The 22,723-nt window shown below is 39.6% G+C and overlaps 1 protein-coding gene across 2 annotated transcripts in view; it reads left to right on the top strand.

Annotated features, from left to right (window-relative positions):
- PCNX2 (pecanex 2) overlaps positions 1 to 22,723 on the top strand; it is a 149,193-nt gene that overhangs the window by 12,854 nt on the left and 113,616 nt on the right. For both annotated transcript variants that reach the window (XM_015621574.1, XM_015621573.1), the window contains exons 6-9: positions 7,117 to 7,264; positions 7,433 to 7,578; positions 8,779 to 8,872; positions 19,729 to 19,864. In XM_015621574.1, coding sequence (XP_015477060.1) covers positions 7,117 to 7,264; positions 7,433 to 7,578; positions 8,779 to 8,872; positions 19,729 to 19,864 — 524 coding nt within the window. The remainder of the gene's footprint in view (positions 1 to 7,116; positions 7,265 to 7,432; positions 7,579 to 8,778; positions 8,873 to 19,728; positions 19,865 to 22,723) is intronic.

The raw sequence follows: 22,723 nt of genomic DNA, 5'->3' as shown, positions 1-22,723 counted from the left end.
GCTTTTCTACTCTGTTGAGCCCATCTAAAGCTGTTGCCTCCCCACAGCTTGCATTCACTTCTCCTGTACCTGCCCTCCTCTCTGTTCCTTCTGATGAGGGAATTGAGAGGAGGGTGGTACAGGAGAAGTGAATTTTGCTCTTCCTAGATGTGCCACCTCTCTTTTGGTGTATCTTACCCATCTTTCCTGCCTTCTCTGGCTGTTTATTCTTCACTGCAGTTTCTGTCCTTCTCTATCAAGTTTATCAGCCTGCCCTTCTGGCTCCAGTCTGTGCTCTGATTGCCCAAGACAAGTGCTGAGCAAGCCCTCCTTCTCACTTGAGCCTGCTGAGCCCTGCTGGATTCCTGGGGTGCAGTCACCTACCTGCACAGCAGCACACAGCAACGTGAATGGTGCAGCAAGCAGATTGTGATGTTTTTCTGTTTCCTCAGCCATAAAAAGGAGTGTTTACACAATAATTGTACTTCTGAGTGATGTGACTTAGGTGGAAAAGAGAATTTCAGAGGTAAATTTAAATGAAAATTAAAAAAGAGAGAGTGCAGCTAATCTAGAATGGCCTTTCAGACAAGTATCCTCATATAATATGAACAGGGAAGGTTGCTGCATGAAAGAAAGCAATGGATGATCAAAATAAGTCAGACTCAGATTCCACAGTGAAAACAAAACCCAAACCCCAACCCCAAAACTTATTATTGTGTGTGTAGTTACTGTGCTTTAGATCTGGTGAACAGGACACTTATACAAGATCATGAGGAAACAGAAGAATTCTGCTCTTCCCTCAAACCAAGCTCTCATTTAGTGACTTGAACTGAATTTCATAGAAGCATAGAATGGTTTTGTTTGGAAGAGACCTTAAAGATCATCTAGTTCCAACCTCTTGCCATGGACAGGGACACCTTCCACTAGGTCAGGATACTCAAAGCCCCATCCAACCTGGCTACACACCTCTAGGGATGGAACATCCATAGCTTTTCTGGGCAACCTGTTTTGGTGCCCCACCACTCTCACAGTAAATAATTTCTTCCTAATATCTATTCTAAATCTTCCTATTTCTATTAAATCTCTGCTTTTGTGAGATAGTGAAGTTGAGCTGCATATATGTGTAATTAAGTATCTCTGTATGTATGTGGGCTCAGCAAGTGTCATCCTGAAGCAGAAGAGGGACTGGAAAGGGGGTGCCCTGCAGGGGCAGGGATGGCAGCTGTGAATTCTGCACCTTGAACTGGTGCTGTGGGAAAAAGGAGATTCAATCTGAACTCCTTGAGTTTGGGAGAGGTAGTTCAAAGGCAGTTATTTTTAAGAGCAAGTAGGCTTTGTTTTCCAGCCTAGTCAGAACGTGCTGTTTGTTAAAATAAATTACTGTCATTACTGGCAGCTTCCCCTTAGCAAGACTGAATTTTAGGAATGAGAAAGCCTTTAATTTGTTTACAGCCTTGCAATTGCAACTATGCTTTAATAATACAGTATCTTGGAACAGATCTGAATAAACATTATTCCCACATTAGAGTGGTTGTTAAGAAAAGTGTGTGTGTGGGAATACAGAGTCAAGCTATGCACCAGTTGTTTTGAGGGAGGAGGTTAATTCTGTTTGGTTTTTGTTCTTTTAACCTTTCAAACTGTCTAATTGGCAAAAGTTAGCAATAGATGTCTGGTCCAAATGAGCATGAAATGCACCCCAGAAAGATTTTTATTAGGCAATGTGAAAAATTTGGAAAATTCCTGGAAAGCTGATGATTCAGAGCTGTGTGAAAGAAAACTGATATTTTGCATACTTTGTGGAAGGTGGGGAAATGTGCTCATCAGAACAGTCTGGCAAGTGAGTGAATGTCATGGATGAGCCTTCGTTATGGGTGGTCCCTCACAGAACTTGTGTGTTCTGTGGAAGTAGAAGAGTTATCCTGACCACATAAGCCTTTGCCAGTAGACAGCTTGGTAAAATGAGGTACGAGAAAATGAAAGCCTTTCTTTACACTTCTGAGGATGCCAGATTTAACCTGTTAAAATACAGGATATAAAAGCTCTAAGTGCCACTCCACCTCTTCTAGATTGTGAGAAAATACCACTGACACTGATGCTAAAACTGACTTTCAGAGCAGTGTCCTTTCAGTTTTGAATCACACTTGTACCACCCACATCATGAAGAGTGTGTTGTAGGGCAACTGCAAATTTTTTTCAGTCATTTGAGAGGTGTAAGAAAACCTGGGTTTATTGGCTGCTTTGGATCCCTCTGATGTGTCTTGAACCAAGTAAAGAAGTTATGGATCAGACTCATGCAGGGCAAAACCTCTTGTATGTCCCCTTTGGCACAGCTGGGTTGTAATCTAGGACAGGCAGTATTATCACCCGGGGAGCAAGGCCTGCCGTGGGAGTGGTGGGGACTGGCGTGGGAGAAACTAAACCAGGGCTGCATGGCCTGAATTCAGATGTTTTGCAGGCTCTTTTTAGAAGAGGTACTCATCATTCTGGGCAGTGCACAAACCACAACCTCGAGTGACTTGTTCTGGATCCCAAGTAATTACCCTTCTCCTATAAAAAACTAAAACATACTCCTGTGGGTATTTTTAGACCTTTTTTTTTTTTTTCTTTCTCCTTGCATGTGAGAAAGAGGACTATCACATGCCATCTAGTCATGGGGAAGTGAGATCTTGTGCACTGAGTCACTGGTGCAGTTGACAGTCATGGTGGGAAGTGACAGCAGGTGATTTTGCTGGCAGGTGGGTAGCTCCTAGGAAATAAAGCCCTGCCTGGTGCTAGCTCATCTCTTGGAGCAGCTGTGTATCATCCCTGACTCTTGTGCCAGAGAAGGGCCACATGGCATGTGGTGCAACTCTTTGGATGTGGAGGAACTGGTGTGCAGAACTCAGTTCTCTGAATCTGATGCTTAATGTGGAAGGCTTGACAGGTTAACATGTTAAAATTTCAGTCTTTAAGTCGAAGAGGTAGTAGTATGTATGATGACAAGTCTGACATCTGCAAAGAAAATATGAGGTTATATCAGAGGCCTGTATTCTGGTGTAATTCCTAAGTATAATGATTAGGCTGCTGACTCCTAGCTCCGCTGCTGACACAGGAGATTATTTTGAGCAAGTCACTTCCTGTAGCAGGTACAATGTCTATTGCTGGTTTTTCCTGTTGCTTCAGGATTAATGTGGCAATCCTCATTAATGGACAATGACGTGTGCTTCTTCAGTCTCCATGCTGAGCTCTTGTATCAATTCTTGGACAGTGTGGTATTCCCTGGGCACACCTGTTGTTTGGTGGAAGACTAGCTTAAATGTCAGTATTTTCTTTTAATGTATTTGTGGTATAATAAGCAAATTTGGGTTGAGAGTAAAGTGCATAAGCTAGATGTTTCTGCTAAAGCAGTTGGTGAAGAAAGGATTAGGAATGTTCTTAGGATTTATAATCCACATATATGAATGGCGCAGTTCACAGCTTGTAGAATTTTGGTTTTATGCTGGTACTCACAAAATCATAGAGTGATTTGAAATTATTTCTTTGTGGCTGAACAGGCAGCAAATATATTGTAAAGGGAAAGTTTATATTTGAGCATAATGTTGTTGAAGTGGATTCTGTAGCAAAGCAATTAATGAACAGAAGAGAGAAAGACTTAATTAGCTTAATTCTGCTTGCCCAGGTTTCAAACCAGATGGTGTTTGAAGCTATGACAGCAGTGGCATTTTGTTTTACAGGAGTGAGCTGTGAAGCTTAGGATAGGGTTATGTAAATAAAAGATGAGGAGGAAAGTTTGGAAGACTCTGGTAAGGGGCCACAAATAGTAAAAATGTTTTGGAGCAAAGTTACAGAGTAATAAAAGTTCATTCTAATTATCTAATAGTAAGGCAGCTTTAAGGTTGCCACTGGTAGGTGGTTATTGTGATTATTCTATCACAGAATGAAAGAATGGTTCAGGTTGGAAGGGACCTTAATAAAAAAGGTTAAAAATCCTGCCCCAACTTCTCCCCTGCCTTGGGCAGGGAGTCTTCCACTAGACCAGGCTGCTCAGAGCCCTATCCAGCCTGGCCTTGAACACTTCCAGGAATGAGGCATCTGTAGCTTCTCAGGGCAAGCTGTAGCAGTTCCTCACCACCCTCACAGTGAAGAATTTCTTTAAAATATCCAATCTAAACCTGTCCTCTTTCAGTTTGAAGATATTTCTCCTTGTTCTATCATGACATACTCAAAAGTACACCTCTTCAGATTTCTTGTGGTCCCTCTTCAGGCACTGAAAGGCTGCAATTGGATCTCCCTGGAGCTTTCTCTAAGCTGAAATCTTAGCCAACTCTCCCACCCTTTTTTCACAGGAGAGAGGTTCCGTCCCTCTGATCATCTTGGTGGCCCTCCTCCAGATTCACTGGATTGATACATGTACAAAGGCTGTTTCATTTCAGCTGTTAAATTGTTCACAGCCTCATCCTAAAGAAGAGCAAGGGTTTGTCTATAAAGATGATCTGGGATGCTTAAAATCTGTTCTAGAAGTGAAAAAGTTACATGGCAAAAGAAATTATGGTACTGTAACTGCTTTTAAAGTAGGAGTTCATTTTTCAGCACTGGGATGGTATACTTGTAATGTTGATATGCAGCTACAAGTCTTTAGTGCAGAAAAAATGTTTACTGAAAGTTATGTATGGGACATATAAGAATTGTTCCTTTTCATAATTATTTTACTACAATAACTTAAGCTTGTGTCTTGTGCTCTATCAAGATATGAAAATGGTGCACAGACCAAAACTTGACTGTTTATGCAGGACTCTTCTGAATCACCCTGCCCCAAGACTGATTTGGCCATGAGTCCTGATAGTTACACTTCACATGTCTGAGTCATGTGGCATATAATTTCCAGATAAATTATGTGGCTATTGCAGAGCCTAGGTCTGATCTTGATACTACTGTGAGCCCAGCCGTGCACGATCTGGAGACGTGTGGAGCAGTGGTAAATGGCACAGGGACACTGCCATGGCGCCCTCTTGCACCTGGGAAAGGGTTTTCCTGGTGTTTGAGCTTTGCCAGCACAACTGCCATGCAAGGAGCGTTTGGTGACGTAGAACAGATTGGATTGTGTACTCTGGCAGGGCACTCCTAGTCTAGACACCTCTATCTTCATTTAAATACTGAAGGTGTAAGTCACCTGGAACAAGATGAGTAATAATCTTGAAAGTCAGTCACAAAGCCATCATGGCCCACTTTTCCAGTGCTGGAAGTACTCATCACTATGGTGTAGTCTGATTGGCATATCAAGACTGCAAGAAGCAGTAGGTTTTTGTTATTATGACTCTTTACCACAGCAGGGAAAAGCAGTCTGCAAGGCTTGTGGCTTGGAATGGAAAAGAGAGAAGCATATTCTGAAACCACTAGATAATCAGCTTTTAAAAAATCTTTTTAATTGTTCCAGCCCTAAAGCTAGTTTGGGGCACTATGGGACCAATTAGGTTATTTAAACCATAGTTTCTGATCTCTATCAATTGTTTTTACAGCTTGAACAGCCCAAGCCTTTAGGAAGGTCATTTTGATTAGGTATCTGTGGCTCCATCACCGCCCACAGGTATGGTTGCATCATTAAGGGGGTGCTTCAGTAATGACACAGTTTCTGCTTAAACTGGAGTTTAAATCTTTAACTAGAAAAGGAAAAAATGGTTCTCTCTTCCCCTAACTACCTTTCCCCACCCCCACAACAGAATAAAATAGACCTGGAAGACCTATTGAATTTTGCCTCCATACACAACTAAGTATTTTCCTACACCAAACTTGTGCTTGTTTCATTGTATTTATAGCACAGGCTTTAGGGTGTGAGGGGGTTTTGTCCTGTGAATTGAAACTAGTATAGAGATGTTTTAGCTCATGAAGGCTGGTTAGTTTATAGAGATAATGTGTTTGTAGATCGGCTGATACAGTTTGAGGAAAATGACACAGGTGATCTGAAAGGTCTGCAAATGCAAAAGCTTGTTTACTTTTTTCAGTTTTATCAGCTGACCTTATAAAAGGTAAAACATCTCTTTACAAGCCTTCACTCTGTTTTATCCTTAGACCAACTTAGATTTGACACCATTGTTTCTTGACTGGTGATTCTTGCAGGTTATGATTGTAATTATACTGGTGAGAAATATGGCTTAAGATATGGAATTTTCAGTGGGGTGAAATTTCTGTGTGTTTTTTTCCTTGATCTGAGGTGTTTAAACAGCAGGTATTGTAAGAAGTCTGGGTAAGTATGTTTCAATACACTTTGTCTGGTGCAAAAAGCTACAGGACTTACTGAGGCATCTCCAACAAGCACCCCCTTCTTTCATTTAAAGCATTTAATTGTGTGACTGCACAGGGTGCTGATGAAATCACTGTCTTAGTTGAACTTTAAAACCCTAACAGGTAATTTTTTTGGTTTGGTTTTGGTTTATAAACAAAGCACTGTTGAAAAATGTTTCACTATTCACCATAAATATGTTGTAGACATATATATATGAATAAATGACATGCATGTGTAGAGAGGTAATATAAATATAAGTGGTAGTCAAAGTAGTAGAAATTGGACAAATACTTCATGTGTATTTTTAAATCTATAGTTCTGTGTTTTCCAAACATCGGATAATATGTTGTGAAATTGTTTTGCCAGTTTGCCCTTTGTCCTGCACCAGGTGTGTGGCCCATGGGGAAGAGGGATTAGGCAGCTATCTGCTTTCCTGTCCAAGAACTCTATTTTCTTTAAAGGTGCTGCTTTCCCTTTTGTAAAAGGGGAATGGGCCAATGCTTCTGCTTTTCCACTGCCAGCATACACAGTTTGAGAACAAATTACAGCCCTCAGGAAAGCAACCTCTTACCATTCTAGATTAGGAGCAGATTGCTTCCCTCTGAAACAATAGGGGTAGCAAAGCAGAAATGCTCTCTTGTTTGTCCTCCACTTCACACAATGTATTCTTGAAACAGTCCATTCATGAGGGTTAGAGTACCTTCTCAAACAGATTTGTGGTTGTATTGTTTTAAGTAATGGTAGTGCTTTCCATAAAGCTGGCAAATACTGCAGCGTTTTAGATTTTCATTTTTAGATGCTCTTGTTCAGTAGCTAATGAATGAAACTCTTGAAAGTCATCTGTGGAGATGGCTCCACTTCACTGCCCTGTTTTCCAGATAGCCAGATGACGGAGAGAAAAGAAGAAATGGTGGGAACAGAAAAGCACTGTGAGCAACTTCCTAAACAGGAAAGATCAGATGTACAAAGCCAAGATCGTGCTAGTACTAGTCCGGTGCTACCAGAGTCTGCCAAATTTGCAGCACTGTAAGGCCAGTTTACTTTACAATTTTGTACTTCAAAGATATGATGTAAGCTGTTTTGTTTCACTGAGTAGAAATGACATAAACTTTTAATTAACCTCTCTTTCTTTTTGTTTTATTGAGAACAAGAAAAAAGTTCCTCATAGTAGTTTTGAAACATTTTTGTGTCAAGTTACCAGGGCAGCAGGCAAAGGCAGATAATCTACCGGGTAACTTCTCAGCAAGACAGTTCTGTCTTGCAAGTAATAAGTGGACCTGAGGCGTCTGTGCAAGATGAGCTCTCCGTGGATGCAATGCATGTGTTCATAGATGAAAACGGTGAGTTTATCTAGTTGGGATAATTGCAATGCATGAGGAAATTTCTAAACACTTCAGATGTCCTGGAAGGATATTCCTCTTGTCTGTTACTGGTTGCATGTTTTTCTGTGTGTGTGGAAAAAAAAGGGATTAGTAATTTAAAGTCAGATGAGCAACAGAGTTCTCCAAATCCAAATCCAATGACCATCACAGACTTGAGCCTTACACAGTGCCTGAAGTTTATCTTCCAAACATCATCCTCAAAAGATGCTGGCTAGGCCAGAAGACAACTTCTGTCCCTTCAGAAGAACCCCTGGCATTTTCTGCCTGACTAGAAGTTTTGAACTGACCTGACTGGGCAAAATATGACTCCTTTTTTACAGTTTTGTTCTTCAGCTGGTTATTACTGGCCTCTTGATATGGTGGTGCTTGCTGTCATTTGGAGTTGTGATTTCTACTGCTTTAAAAAAAATTAATGAGTGACCTAAGTCATGTCCCGTGCATATACTTGGGATGCTACTGCTCTGAAACTATTCTCAGAGTCTGCAGCTGTAGGATGGGTTTGAGCCCTGTGTAGTGCCCTGTGAGGTGCTGGCTCATACCTCCGAAAGACAGCTGTCCCAAAAGCCCTATTTTCCTTTAAAGTTGCCTTCAAAACCAGCATGGAGTGAATGCTCATGGTACTGGGTCTGTGACCCTGGAGGTACTTTGGTTTTCTGCCTGTTCCCCCTGGCTGTGCTGGCAGCCTGCAGCGCTGCTGTGCTGGGGGCAGAAGGGCAGCAGCTGCCAGTGGGGCAGGTGACGCAGCCTCTGGGTCAGCCAGCATCCACCCTTGGCTTTGTGCTGCCTCTGCAAACAGGGAGGAGCTGTGGCTGCACTTCTAGCAGAACTTTTTGCGGCTTTGTACCTCCTGACCTCACCTTTGTGAATGGAAAGAGGAAAATCTGATTTCACATTTTAAGGTGAATTTAGATTAATTGATGTATTTTGTGCTTAATTTACATGCCTTTTAAATTTTCGCTGTGACTTCTGTGTTTTGATTTGTCTCAGGTTTTCAGTTATTCAAATGTTAATTTGCTTTCTAAAATCCAAAATGAGCACCAACTGAAAAATATATATTTATAAATATGCCTGACCTAAAGTGCTTATTTTATAAATTTCTTGTGTACACAAATGGTCGCATCACTGAACTGACATTTTTTCTCTCTGTATTTTTTAAAGGGGAAATTAGATCCTGCTATTTAAAAGCTGGCTGTCAGAAGGAAGGAAATTTTAGACATCAGCTATCAAATTGTGATTGTATGTCAAATGCTCAGTAAGTAAGCCCTTATTTTTAGAAACGTTGAAAGTTTTCATTTGCTGGAAACTATGAAACTGTAGCTGTGAAAGATGCATGTGAAGGGGAGTAGTGGTGAATAAATGTGCTAACCTTTTCTAGAGAAGTCAAAGCATGAAAATTTTTTTGTTTTCTGCTAAAACAGTGACAGCTTTATAAGAACATAGGAAAGAAAAAGTGAAAATGAAAATCAGAACCATCCACTTGGCTTTAATTACTTTCTGTAATTAGCCACAGTCAAGTGTAGCTATTATAAATAAAATTGTAAACAAAGTAAGTGGCACTGTTCTATCAACTTTGTCTGGTTTGCTTCCCATACCTGTTGCATTCTTTGAAAATTTTTAGTGCTGTGTCAGTATCAGTCACTGACCGATTTTAGCAGCAGAGCCTTTCACTCTGCATTAACTCTAATGATAATTTGCTGCTCTGATGAGGTATCCAAACAATTTTCTTTTTTCAAAAAATTCTTCTTGGAGTGGTCCATAAAAATCCTGTCTATATTACTGTGGTTTCCACACTCTTCCATGTTATCTGTTGTTTGCATATCTGTAGAAAGAGTTTTAGCTATTCATAGGTATTTTAATTAAATAATTTTGGTTTTCATACTGTTTTACAGCATTTGGAGAAGTTGAGTGAGGGAGTGAGAATGGTCCTTTTTTAATAGCAAATATTGTTCTTCAAGGGTTTGGCTTTCAGTGGAGACTTTTGAAAAACTTGGGACCACGTTTAAAACAGCGTTAGCATTTTAGATAGAATGCTAGTATGAGAGATATGAGAATAATGCTTTTACTTGTCAGTATCAAAGAGTCAAAAAATAAGAAAAAAAAAGAGTAGTAGAAATGTTCTGTCAGTCTTCAGCTACACAAACCTCCTTTGTCTTGGTAGAGTTCAGTTTTGACCTAAAAAAATCAAACATTTTGCTTTGGTTCTATTTATTTCTTGCAACTTTCTTTGTTTCACCTTGCACAGAACACTTTTCTGCTCCCCCATCCTATAACTATGAGATTGTATCTGTCCTAAATTCAGAAATAGTTTTCTGTCCCCTGACTTTTAGCAGTTAATTTGTTTTTAATCAAAGGAAGGACTATCTTCCTTCTCTTGTAAGAAGTCATGCTGAATCTGCCTTTGCTAGATGAGTATGTGACATCTCTGTTTTCCTAAAGTGCTATTTTTCAGTTGTGGTTTGCAGACCTTAAGTGATGAGGTTTATTTTTAAGGGGTCTGCTCAACCCTGTTAACAAAAGCAAGTTCAGATATTCTTTACAGGTATTTACATGCATGTAGCTTCTTAAGGTGAGCACCTTTGCTGGAAGTCTCAGTGATAGACCAGGGAGTGGAACAGATCAGCAAAGAGGATTGGGGTTCCCAGGACTGTTTCTTTGTGGGAGTCCATGGGAAGCCAGAACATGAGCTTTTCCAAGAAGAGAGCAGCATGAAGGAAACTGCAATGCAGAACTTAATACGAAAAATAAGGAAAGGGGACAAGGAAGCTTGAAGTATGCTTGAGCTGGTTTTTGCAGGGGCTGTTTGAAATGTCTAGGCCAGAGAGATTAGTGAGAGCTGTTTGTTCAGTGGGCAGTTTCTACCATCTCTGAGTAGATTGAAGGGTAGCACAGGAAGGAAGGGGTTTTTGTTTTTTCTTCAGGTGTTCACTGTCAAGTAGTTTTGTATTTAGACAATGTGGAGCACCTACAGCATACAGAAAATGGAGGAGCAAACCTGCTTTAAGGACGGTACAGGAATGATGCATCTTCCCTCTCCCCAGTCCCCACCTGCAGCCTTGCTCATCAGTTATGTCAGCTTACTTTCTTTTTTGCTATAGATAAACCAAATGATCAGTGAAGGAAAGGTTATTAGTGAAGAAAAAGACAAATAGGATAAAATAAAGCACAGGATGTAATCAGTGGGTGCTTCACTTAATCTCTTCTGTGTATCTGTCTGTAGAGAGTCCTTGACAAAAATTATTCCCTTGAGAGTGAGCCCTCTCTGATGGAGATGTTCATCAGAAGAGTAGTCCATAGCAACAGGAGATGCTGCTGTTATGGAAGGATATTAGAAAAGAGACACGGAAAGCACCTCTGAGATGAACATGACTTAACTACCAGCCAATGAAAAGTTAACTAAGGAGAAGACAATGATTTTGACAGTATGCCTTCATGAGCAATTGAAATGGTGCAGAAACAACCAATAGCTTTAGGCCTGCTGTCTGAATTCATTAATGAGCCATCCAAATTAGATTTCATGAGTCAAGAGATGAAGGAGAAAATTAATGCCTAGCCAAAAGAGGTGTCATCCTCCTTTCATAGGAGGGGGTAGATTTTTGGTCTCGTGGAGCCCAGATTTCAGAATTCAGAATAAGCATAGAGAACAATACAAAGATTTACAGTAGATGTGTATGAGCTCTTAAAACACTTATCACCAGTCGTGCTTGCTTTATACTTTAAGATTAAGCTGCTCCTAAGGGGAAAATGTCAAACTGGGTTGAGCAAGTGGTATAATTGTGTGGATTTGAATGGACTGTGCCCTGATGTGCTTCTTTATGAGGATAATTGACCCAGGACAGAGGATGACAAGAGGCCTCTTGCTTTGTGGGTGTTGTTGGGAGAGGCAGCAGACCTGTTGCTGGTGTCTAGGAGTGGTGATGCTTCTTGGTAATGCTGCAGTTGTGAAAAAAGAAGGAATTTTGACTGGGGAGGGTATGAACTGTGTCTAGTATGTCAAGAGTAAGGTAATTGCCTTATGAATTTGCCATAGGTAACTATCTTGTAACACTGTTATGCAGAAACGAAGATGTTTAAGTATTACTCAAAAAAGTTCCTAAAGAAAGCCTTAAGGCAGACTAACTAATGTTTTATGATCATCAATTCAAGTTATAACTTTCTATTTCTGTCTGTTGAGTCCTGTATTGTCTTCTCTGTTTGTAGGCTTAAGCATTTCACATCGGATTATTAGGAACTGAAATTAAAGTAGGATTCCTATGGCCCATAAACATTTTATCTTCTTGGTGTAATGTTTGAAATTAATTTCTCACAAATAATTCAAAATCTTAACAATGCCACTGTCACAGAAGTGAGGATGTATTATGTTTTTATTTTGCTTCTTTGTTTTTGTGTGCTTCCTGCCTTTCATTGGCTTAGGAAGGGCTGGATGGACAACAATGGATTTCAATGTGCCAGAGAAAGCAGATGTCCAGATCTGAAGGAGTCTTTGATTTCTTCCTTCAGAGACTCCTTGACATTGCAGGCAATACTGTTAAAGGGAGTTAGAATTTGTCTTGTCAAACATCAGTGGTCAATCACCTCTTTTTGGCTCTGCAGTGTTGTGAGATGATCTTTGGAGTATTCTCCACTTTATCAATATTAACATATATTCCATCAGTTTCTACTTTTTGTCTTTGTTTTTGTTTTTTTAGTTTTACTGTTGGCTTTTTCAACTATAGTAGCTGTCCTAATATTACCTGTGCCTGCAGTCCTTGTCCTGGGAAATTTTCAGAGCTTCTTAAATGTAGTGTAAACACTGTCTTATTAATAATTTCCAAAATTATCCCTTGATTCTATTAAAGGTTACTGAGAATTAGAATTTTTTTCAGATTGTCTCTGTACTTGATTCTTGCCAAATTGTCTCTCACTTGTCTAGCAGTCCAGCTTTTAAAATATTTGAAGACCTAGCCAACTTAAATCCTGAGGAGGTTTTTATGTTGTAATTATCACCAAAAGTAGATAATTCCTTTCCCATCATAATACCCACTTTGGTGGGTGATTCTTGTCACTGAGTTTGGTAAATTATTTAAACATTGGCAGAACTGATCAAGTCCCCAGTTATTGTCAGTGTAATTGCCCTGACCCCACTTTTGTCTGTTGGCTTGCCAGCAACACCTCTTGCCAGCAGTCCCAGTGGAATGGGTTCCCTGCTGAGCTAATTGCATCTAAATTTGATGTTCCCATTACTCTGCCAAGTTCACCTCTAGCCATAAATTGCTCTGTGACAGGCTTTGACAAAAGTATAAACTCTATTCCCAGCTCATGGATTATGTTAGAAATTAGTACAAAAAGACCATTTGAATCTGTTCTGAAGTGGGTCACTGAGACATGTGATTGGAGCCTGGCTTTCCTGGAGGTGGCTGAACAGAGCACCTGCTTGGCCTGAGTCTTGGTGACTTGGGGTGGCAAACTCCATCACTCCTTTCCTCTTTATTCACTTAGATTTATATGCTGAGTGCCATATTGTAGGGACTGTCCCTCTGCTCAGCTGGGATCAGCTGTCCTGGTTTTGCCTCCTCTCAGCTGCTTCTGCACCCCTAGCCTCCTCACTGATGGGGTGCTCTGAGGAGCAGAAAAAGCCCTTGGGTCTCTGTGTGAAGGCTGCTCAGAAACAGCTAAAACATATCTGTGTTATCAATACCATTTCCAACACAAATCCAAAACATAACTCCATGCCAGCTACTATTAAGAAAATTAACTCTACCCCAATCAAAACCAGTACAAACAGAAAGGATTACCCAGATCTTAGCAAAAGTACCTTTATCTTAGGTGCAGATCTTGCAATGTGACACTTGAACTTTCATTTGAAATCAATTATATATAAAATCCAACTTACTCTATACCTTTAAAAAAAGATTTATTCCAGTTTGAGCCTTATCATGCTTTCTTGGTCATGTATCTTTTAAAGTTTTTAATATCACTTTTTGTGGGATAAAATTATATTAATGTATGTTTTCATTGCTACATGTGGTTCAACCATACTAGTACAATCATACATTCATATTGCACTTTGCATGTTCTGTCTGAGCACTTGATACTCTGAACTCCTCACTTTTTTCAGATGAGGCTCTGACTCTGAAACCAGGCTTCTAAAAAGCTGTATACAGCTAAAATGTTTTGCAATACAGATAGAGACCTCCATTTAAAACAGTAGCTTAGATTTTTTTTGTTGTTGTTGTTGTTTGTTTTGAGAATAATTTTATTTTTGGTATCATCTGGGCCAAAAGTTTTTAAAAGTATTTGCAGCAAACTAGTGGCTAACAAGTACTAAAAAAATAATTTAAGGTACCTGTCAGTACAGTTATAGAGTGCTGATGTTTCTGGCCCTGGGCAAAAGAGAGAATGTCAGATCAATGAACTAACTTATTTGATTTACATTCTCATACCAGAATAAGCTGCTTGAGTGTGTTATACTATATGAAAGTCTATCTAAATGCCTCGTGGTACTATATGTCTCCTTTATGAATCCACTAATATTTAGTATGTTCACTGTTGGAAAATTCCCTGAACCTTTGAGGTTATTTCTCATAGGAGAGAGTAAATTTTTTTTGGTTTTTGGTGTTTCAAAATGTTGTTTTAGAATGTGACAAAAAAGTGTGTCACTAAAATATCTTTGTATTTCTCAGCAAGGTGACCCAAATAACACAATCCCCCACTGCTCTTGTAATGAGCTGCTGAATCTTAAAGATTTCTTAATGCTGCTTGTCAGGTTGTGCAGTTCTGCAGCTGAGCATGTTTTGAAATGGATGTGACAAATATTACAGAGTCCTCTTTGGGATTCAGTGATTTCAGATGAGCTGCTCCCCTGGGCATAGAGCTGCTTGAATACAGAAATGAGCTGGGAGTGTGCACTGAAAATGGTAATGTTTGTGTTGTAAGGAAGCCATGGATCTTTCTGAACAAATTCAGTACGAATGTCCTGATGTATTTCAAGGGGCAGGAGGAAGCCCTTGTGTTAAGCTTGGCCAGTTAAAATCCTTTCCTTCATTTGTGTAGGGGTTTTTAGCCCTTCTTTCACTGAACTCTGGGCAGGGACACAAGTGTTTCCAACAGAATGAGATTCAGAGGTGAGAGGGGACCATGCTGCCACATGATGGCAGCAAAATCCTGCGCAGGACTAGGAGCTTATGGAGTGCTTCATGTGTTAGGACTGGCTTCTCTTCCATCCCCTGCCCTTCCATAAGGAGAGATGAAAGGAATGTTTTTAAGTATTTTGGAGATAGCACAACTGTGGAAGTTATTAATGCACTAATTCCTATGAAGCTGCATCTTCTCAAAATGCATCCTCTAGTTTATTAGCTAACACATACTGTTTGTTTTTAAAGTTTTTAGTACATTTATCTTTGCTTTGAAATGTAATAAGCTTGCAAATTATCAGTTGACATGGTTATTAGCAAAATAAAAGTATCTGAATACTTGGAAGTACGAGTGTACTGAATGGACCCCATTCTTTACATTTGAGTAGGAAGGCATTCATCACTTTCTGCCTTCATATTGACCACAGTGCCTTTGGGGACATACTTTACAAGGCCTTTCTGTCTGTCTGCAGTAGCTAACTTAATATGTGCCACTGCTTTTTTTGCAGTCTATTACAACAGTCATCTGGTATCTTTCCTATTTATCCTATTATGTCAGAATATCACTATATTCAGCTTTCCCATTCTGTAAACTCAGATATTCTGCTTTATTGTTGTTAGGGATGTTATTTTTGCTAGTTAAAACAAATGCCAGAAATTGTTCCCAAATCCTGTAGTAAAATGTGTATAAATACACATTTGTCCAACTAGCAAAATATGAACGAGATTTAAGAGAGATTTCATCTGTTTTACATCTGATAGCATCAGATAGTACTGAAGAAAGTTAAGGTGCTGACTTAATTTTACACTTTATGACACTGCTAACATCTTACCAAAAAAGTGAAGAGTGCTTTCTCTTTAAGTTTTTTCTGTTTCTTGTATTGGATTTGTCACATAATTATCCACTGCTAAGGCAGCGATCACTGGTATATTTCAGTCTTCTTACATGCTCTGAGTTGCTTTTTCGTGTAAGTCTCGTTATTTTGGAACTATAAGCTATCATTTTCTTAAAAGAATCAACTTTATAGCTTTAATGTCAGTCTTGAACTGTGCAGTACTCTGGCCAGATTTGTGCTGGCAGCTTTCTAGTGGAGACCTAATGAGCAGCATCAGTTCAGGCAGCTACATTTGAGCCACAAACGTACTGTTTTGCAAGAGCACAACACTTACTAGTAAAATATTTTTGATTTCTGGGTATCTTGAGTTCCTGCTGTGTTGTCTGCACTGGCTGGGTCTTGCACAAGCACGTTGTGGAGGTCTCAGTTCAGTGCTTTTGGATGCACCTCAGACCAGTACCCCAGAAGCGACTGCTTGTTGGATGTGCAGGAGACATCTCTAACTCTGAGCTGCCTTCTGGCTCTTCACAGCCATAGCTGCTTACCATCACCTAAGGGCAGTATTTTAGGGAGCATTAGACATAGCTTTCAGCTATATTATTTATTATTTCTATGGATATTTATTACACACTGTAAACTCTGTTGTGACCCAGACAGCTATCTTAGACAATCCAGTGGGATCTTTCCGGTTTTAAGCATGTGAGGACCTGTCCTTTCTCCAGTATGCAGGTTAAAGTGAAATTTAATCAAGACCTGCAAAACAGCTTTATTAAGAGGGAATTTTTTGTGGTGTGGCCTGTATAATGAACTTACCTTGAGAGGGGTCCATGGCTAGCTAATCCTAGCAAAGGGGACAGTTTAGGCTGGGTTATGTTTGAATGGCTCATGCCAAGTTGTTGGGATATAAGGTAACAGGCTAAACAGAGAGGGAGAAGGTAGATTTTTCCAGCACTGTGTGGTTATATTGAAACATTCTGTGTGTTATATGATAGCTCCACTACCTTATGCTTACTGAGTGTTCTTATAAAATGGGATTATGAGCCAGAAAAAAATTCCTGGTTTTATACCAGGAATCAGTAGAGGGTGCTATGTTGCTTTTGAATTTGGTCTGCGTAGGTTATATGTTTATCAAAGATATTTTTAGTTAATAATTCATTATTCAAAATTTAGTTCAATTATACCTTTGCTTACATTAGCAGTGCAGTTTACTGTGATAGATCTTGATAATATTAATTTGATTCTGCAAATGAACAGATTTTGTGTTTAGCAAGATTCCATGTTATACTGCGATCAGCTCCATTATAATGATTTTGTGATTAGAGAGTGTTTGCTCCTATTTATATATGGTAATAAATTTATAGAATCTAGTTTATAGGCTTACAAAAACACAAACACCATCATTGCATTTCTTACTGGTGTTTGCTGTCAGTGTGATAGCAATGTCATCAGATGAGATGTACAGTTTCTAAGTAGCTGAACAAGCAACTCATCTTTGGGGGTGAATGTCAGAAGGAGGTTGTGTGGAAAATAGGGATAAGGAAGACAAAAACAGCAAACAGGAGCTGAAGGAAATGGAAGATGAGGAGAGAATAGGAAGATGAGGAGAGAATAAGAAGACATAGAGAAATGAGGCTGATGACTGCCAGATGACATTCTGATTTTGGAATTGTTGCTTTGCTAGCTCTGCCTTTCCAATTTATCTGCTTTAATTGCTTTTGCAGGCTTATAGAGTTTCTGACTCTTCCCCATAGTTAGTGTCCTGGCTGCTTGTGGTCTCCTCTGCCACTTGCTGATAGGCGGAGCTATGGATTGTTAATGTAAACACAAAACAGACCATGAGCGCTCTTGGCTTTTTAGTTTACTTCAAGTCTGGTGGGATGATGATTTGATCTCCTAAGTTTATTCTTGGAAGAGGTCTTACTAGTATAAGATTTTTGATTTCTGAGAACTGATAGACTCCCCATGTATTCTGTTCCATCCATCTGTCCTTCTGCCATTTCCATTTTTGGTGAATGTGGGATTAAAGATGTGGTTCGATCTCAAAATACTTTTGGTTTTTGTAGACAGACAGATAAAGATGCAGAAATTCAGTGAAGATTGACTCTTTGTTTAGGAATGCATGAGCAACCACTGTTTTATTCCCCTGCTCTTTTGTTGAGTCACCTTTCGGGCAGGAATTCTCAGGCTAGTGTTCCTGCAAAGCCTGGGCTTAATTTGCCTTTTTCCTGCTGTGAACAGGGAGACTGAGGGTTGCACCCACACTGACAAGGGACAGGACAGCTCATCCTGAGGAAACAAACAAAAAATCCCTTGCCTTCCTTCTGACTGGACAAGGTTGCTCTGTAGTCCGTATCTGTGGGAATCTCACTCCTGGGAGACATTCCTCAAGGCTTCCTCTGCTTTCTTCCTGCTTAAATCTTCTGTTTGTGATCCAGGATCTTGGATGAGTGCCCATCCCTTCTGTACTGTTTTGTTAATAACTGCTGACAAAGGAGATGGTTATTACAGAGGGATGCCTTGTGGCTGGGACATCAAGTGGGTTGTGTTGGACCATGTTCTCATTTGCTAGTACTATCCAAAAGGAGCATGACAGTTTTCCTGACTCTGGAGTGGATCATGCTGCTGTCTGTAGTAGGAGGAATGTGGAGTGCAGAGGAAGCCATTAGGGTCAGGAGCATGGGGTGCTCTCATTTCTGCTCAGCAGAGAGTTCTGCTGGAGTGGCAGATGATGAATATCAGTTCTGGAATTCAAGCCTGATAACAATCAAGACTTTGAAAACATAAACTACCTGTCTCAGAAACCAAAGGTAGGATGGCTCCTCTGCTGACATCCCAAGGCTGATTGTGTTCCTCTTGGTCCAGACAGAACTAGTAAATCCTGGAGGGGAGGAGAGAGTGTGTGCATTTCAAACTGTTGGTGTGGCACTTCAGCCCTTCTTTTAAGTAATCCAGACACTCAACTATGTTCCAGAACAATGCTAACCACTGCAGGTGAGTTAGCAGCCAGTTATTTGCAGGACAGCCATAATTTTAAAGCTTTAACAATAACAAGAGTTACATAGCAGCCTTTGGGAATTGGTCACCAATAGCAAGGAGAGTTAACTAAAATTAATAAGATGACTTTGGGGCAAATGTTGGGTATGCAAGAGGAGGGTTTTAATCTTTGCACTGCCATCAGCTTCCTGTCTGTCTGCAGGCAGATTGCTCAAGTTTCTTCCTGCTTGTCTTTATGCAAAATAAGAACAACAAATATTGACTATCTTGTATGAACACTTAGGTGCTTTCACCTCATGTAGATATAAGTATTAAGAGCCCAAGGCAGGTATTCAGAGGCAGTGGGGCAATGAGCTTGGAGCAGAGCACCTGATGTATAAATCCCATTTGGAAAAGAATTAGAAAGAAGTATTCAAAACAGATCTCTTCCCCAAGTAGCAATTGTTTCATTTCAATAAAGTTGTCTCTAAAACCCAGTCAGTCATGTTATGGTAACACCATTTCTGCACCCAACAAGCACTGCTGCTTTAAATGCAGATTTTTGCAAGTGTTCAAGTGCTGTACCTTCAACAAAAACCAGTAAATGTGAGGAAAAACAATAAATATTATTTTTATCAGTTTACATTCAGTATGGGGAATATCTGAACTAGCCTTATGTGAATTAGCTCACATATTATTATCTTGCTAGGGCAGAAGGAAGTTCTTGTAGCCTGAATTCTCAGCAGGGTAAATCAGTACTCACCAAATTCAGTGCAGGTGAAATCAGACTAGCTTAGTACCTAAGTGAGCTCATTGGAAGCTATTCTGGGATCTCTGCAGAATCTGTTTTGCAGTTTTGCTCTGTAGATGTGCATCTCCAAACTTAAATTGTCAATGGACAGGAAAAGGCACTTCTGAAGTGTGATTCCTTGAGGGTGTTCATCTCAGAATGAGAAAAGCTGTGATACAGAAGTATCTGTTTCTCTGTGGTAGATGTAGTAAATCAAGTATATCTGAATTTGGGTGTTTTGTGGATCTGCGCTAGATTTCAGATATGAGGGTGGAAGGTTCCCAAGTCTTATGAGCCAACCAGTAGTGTAATTACAGGCTTTCTTCTGTAATGTTTCAGAATTGTTAGGAAAATATTAGTGCTTAAAACAATCTCTGTCTTTCCTGTCCTCTGTGCACAGTGAAATACAGTTCAGCTCCTCCAGTACTACCACTTCAGAGAGCCAAGAACCATCTTCTGGGGATCAAGCAGCCAGCGCGCTTCAGCAGCAGCTCCTACTGATGGTGGCCAGAAGGACCCTTTCAGAAAACCCACGGGTACAACATGAGTTTCTAGCATCTTGGTGAACTGCTCGATAAACAAATGCTGCAGGCTTGTCCCTGAGACAATTTTGTTGATTTTGCTATACTGCTTTTCCTGGTATTGCTTGTGTGGGAGAAGATAAGTTTTATGTTGATGGATGCAACTCAGCTATGACACTGAGTAGTGTCCTAGGGAAGTACTTAAAGACACAATCACCAAAAAAGCTCATCTTCTATCTTCAATCATATTTCATTTGGAGGAGGACACAGCTGTTAGGATTTTAGACACACCACCAGATTTTAATAGTATGAAGTGTTTATTCCAGATTCATTGCTGTCATAAAACCTCATGTCTGGTTTCACTTTTCTGAATTGGGCAACCAGACCTCTGAATGTTTGCTGTGGAATGTTGAAGCCACCTCCTCAATGCAGTTAGTAAAAGAAAAAGGCCCTCAGACTTCAATTTGCATGGTCTTATGTGGACATGAACTTTACAGTGTTTGAGGTATGTGACTTAGGGCTATGATCTTTTTTACAATTCCTTTTATAATAACTTTGACTTTCCCTCTACCATGGCAAAATTCTAGTTTGGTATTTGTGAATAACAGTAAAATGACAGTTAATTGCCTTCATCTTAGATTTCACACAGGAACGTTAAGCTAGAAGCAGCTTCTATAAAGGAACTATTTTAAACTAAAAATTAGTAAATTGTCCCAAATAGTGTCTCTCATATTTGGACAGTGTCTTCCATCTAAAGGGTCAGATGTTTTCCAGATATTTATAGTCTTGTAAACTGCCTGTGAATTAGAGAACAACTGTAATTTCTTCTTTCTCTTTTAGGAAGACTGCTCCTCAAGATCACATAGCAAATTTGTAGCCAGGCCAGGCAGTAATTTCAGAATGTCCTGGTTTCTGAATTATTTTTTTTTCTTAAACATGAAATACTTGAGCCTACATAAATCAGGAAAAGCATTGTCATTGATTTCAATGAAGTTAGGGCTTCAGGCTGTCACTGACACCGTATAAATTTATAAAGTGAATTTTTATAAGCCCCTTTTGGGTAGGATAAACAGTTAGACTTGAGTTTCTTGCTCAGGGCTTGTCAGAGAGTTTCCCAAATCCAGCTCAAAATTCTGATTCCCGCCCAAGCACTACATTCACAAGACTCACACAGAGGATTTCATCCAAAGGTTACAGCTCCTCAGGAGCCAGAATGTTCACTTATGCACTCAGCTAAAGGCGTGTTGGGCTCTTCTGGGGAGCCAGTGATCAGATCCTCAGGTGTTTTTAGTGAACTCTCTGCCACTGTTTTGATTTTTTTATCTAGTTATGGCGAGCAATCTACATTAGATGTGTGAAGTTAATGACTGCAGCGGACTGAGTTTCGCTTTACTTTCTGTTGGGTAATAGGACCCAAGAGAAACAAAACTGTGCCAGTATTAGCAACTGTAATATCTTAATACATGTTTTTTTCTTTAAAAATGCCCCAACCCCATGTTTAAGTTGCTTTTTAAAGTAGTAATAAAAATATTAAAATTTGGACTGCATAAACTACTTTCAGATTTTAAAGTCAGCACAGTGAAAAGATTGCAGTTGATCTCATGGCTTTTAAATCACTCAAAATTACTAATAAAGGAAAGAATGCCAAATATCCCAGCATCCCCTTGCATGTCTCAATGCTCAGAAATATGAGGGATTTTCCTGCACTACTAGCAGTTGAGCTCCCTGGCCCTGCATGGCTGTACACTTTTAGTCAATTGGAGGCACGAGATAAAATGTCTAAACTTAAATTTCTTTATCCAGAGCTTATGCTAGCCTGCTTCACGTCATATTTGCCAGCAGACTGAGGGTATCAACGAGTTGTTTTCCAGCTGATGAGCAGTAATACATTGTCATGTGTAACCTCTATGTAAAATTCTTTTTCCTGGAAAGCAAATATTAGAAATTATTCCAATATTCTGAGAAAAAAAAACAAAACAATTCCTTTGTGGAGGTGGACAGGTTGTTTAAAAAACTGTGCTTTGCTAACAGTTATAATTTGATGATCAATTACTTCATGCAGAAATCTCCTTCCCTGACTAGGAAAATTAATCTAAAATAAATAAGTCTAATGTAGATGTTGCCTAGAGTTCCATAATAGGTATATTTGTTGATTAATTATCTTTAAGGAGGGGTGGGGAAAAAGCAGCCTAGGAGGGGGTTGAAAGCCACTGGACTTTACAGTGATTTGAAATCTCAGATTCTTCTTCTTGAAAGAAAAATAAGTGATTTTCTCCCATCCATCACATCAGTAATGGTATACCTTGGAAAGAAAGCACTGCTTTGCAGAGTTTTTTTTCATCTGTTGTCTAGCTTTGCAGGCTTGGCTGATGGTCTGCAGATAGTTGGAGGAGAGTTGTAGAGAAGAGTTGAAAAAAGCCTTAGAATCTGGGAAAAGCAATACTTAAAAGAGTGGATTTATGATTATGATGTTAAGATTAGAGACTCTTAAATTAGTGCTGTTTATACTATTTGTGCTTGTTTGCAATTTTTTTTCCTCCTCTTGCTGCTCTTGAGGAGGCACACCTGATGTGGCATTAAAAGCATCTCAGGAAAGATAAACAAAGCTGTGTTCTGGAAGAAAACTTGATAAGTCACACCTCTAGGCCTTAAGGCCTATTTATTTATTTATTTATTTTATTTAAAAAGAAGGATTTGTCCTGTCATGTTTTTGTGTTGTGCTCTAATTAACTTGATACATGGGAAAATCTTCAAAGAGAAACTTTAGACAGGTATTGGATCTGGACTAAAAAATTACTTTTTAAATGAATGTTTAGTATTACTTTTTAAAGTGTATTGTCACTGTTGAGCTCCATGATTAATATAGCTTCTGCT

Source organism: Parus major, chromosome 3 (assembly GCF_001522545.3).
Source record: "Parus major isolate Abel chromosome 3, Parus_major1.1, whole genome shotgun sequence".
NCBI classification, from domain to species: Eukaryota; Metazoa; Chordata; class Aves; order Passeriformes; family Paridae; genus Parus; species Parus major.
The sequence above is the reverse complement of the archived record's forward strand: the minus strand, read 5'-3'. Positions and strand labels throughout refer to the sequence as shown.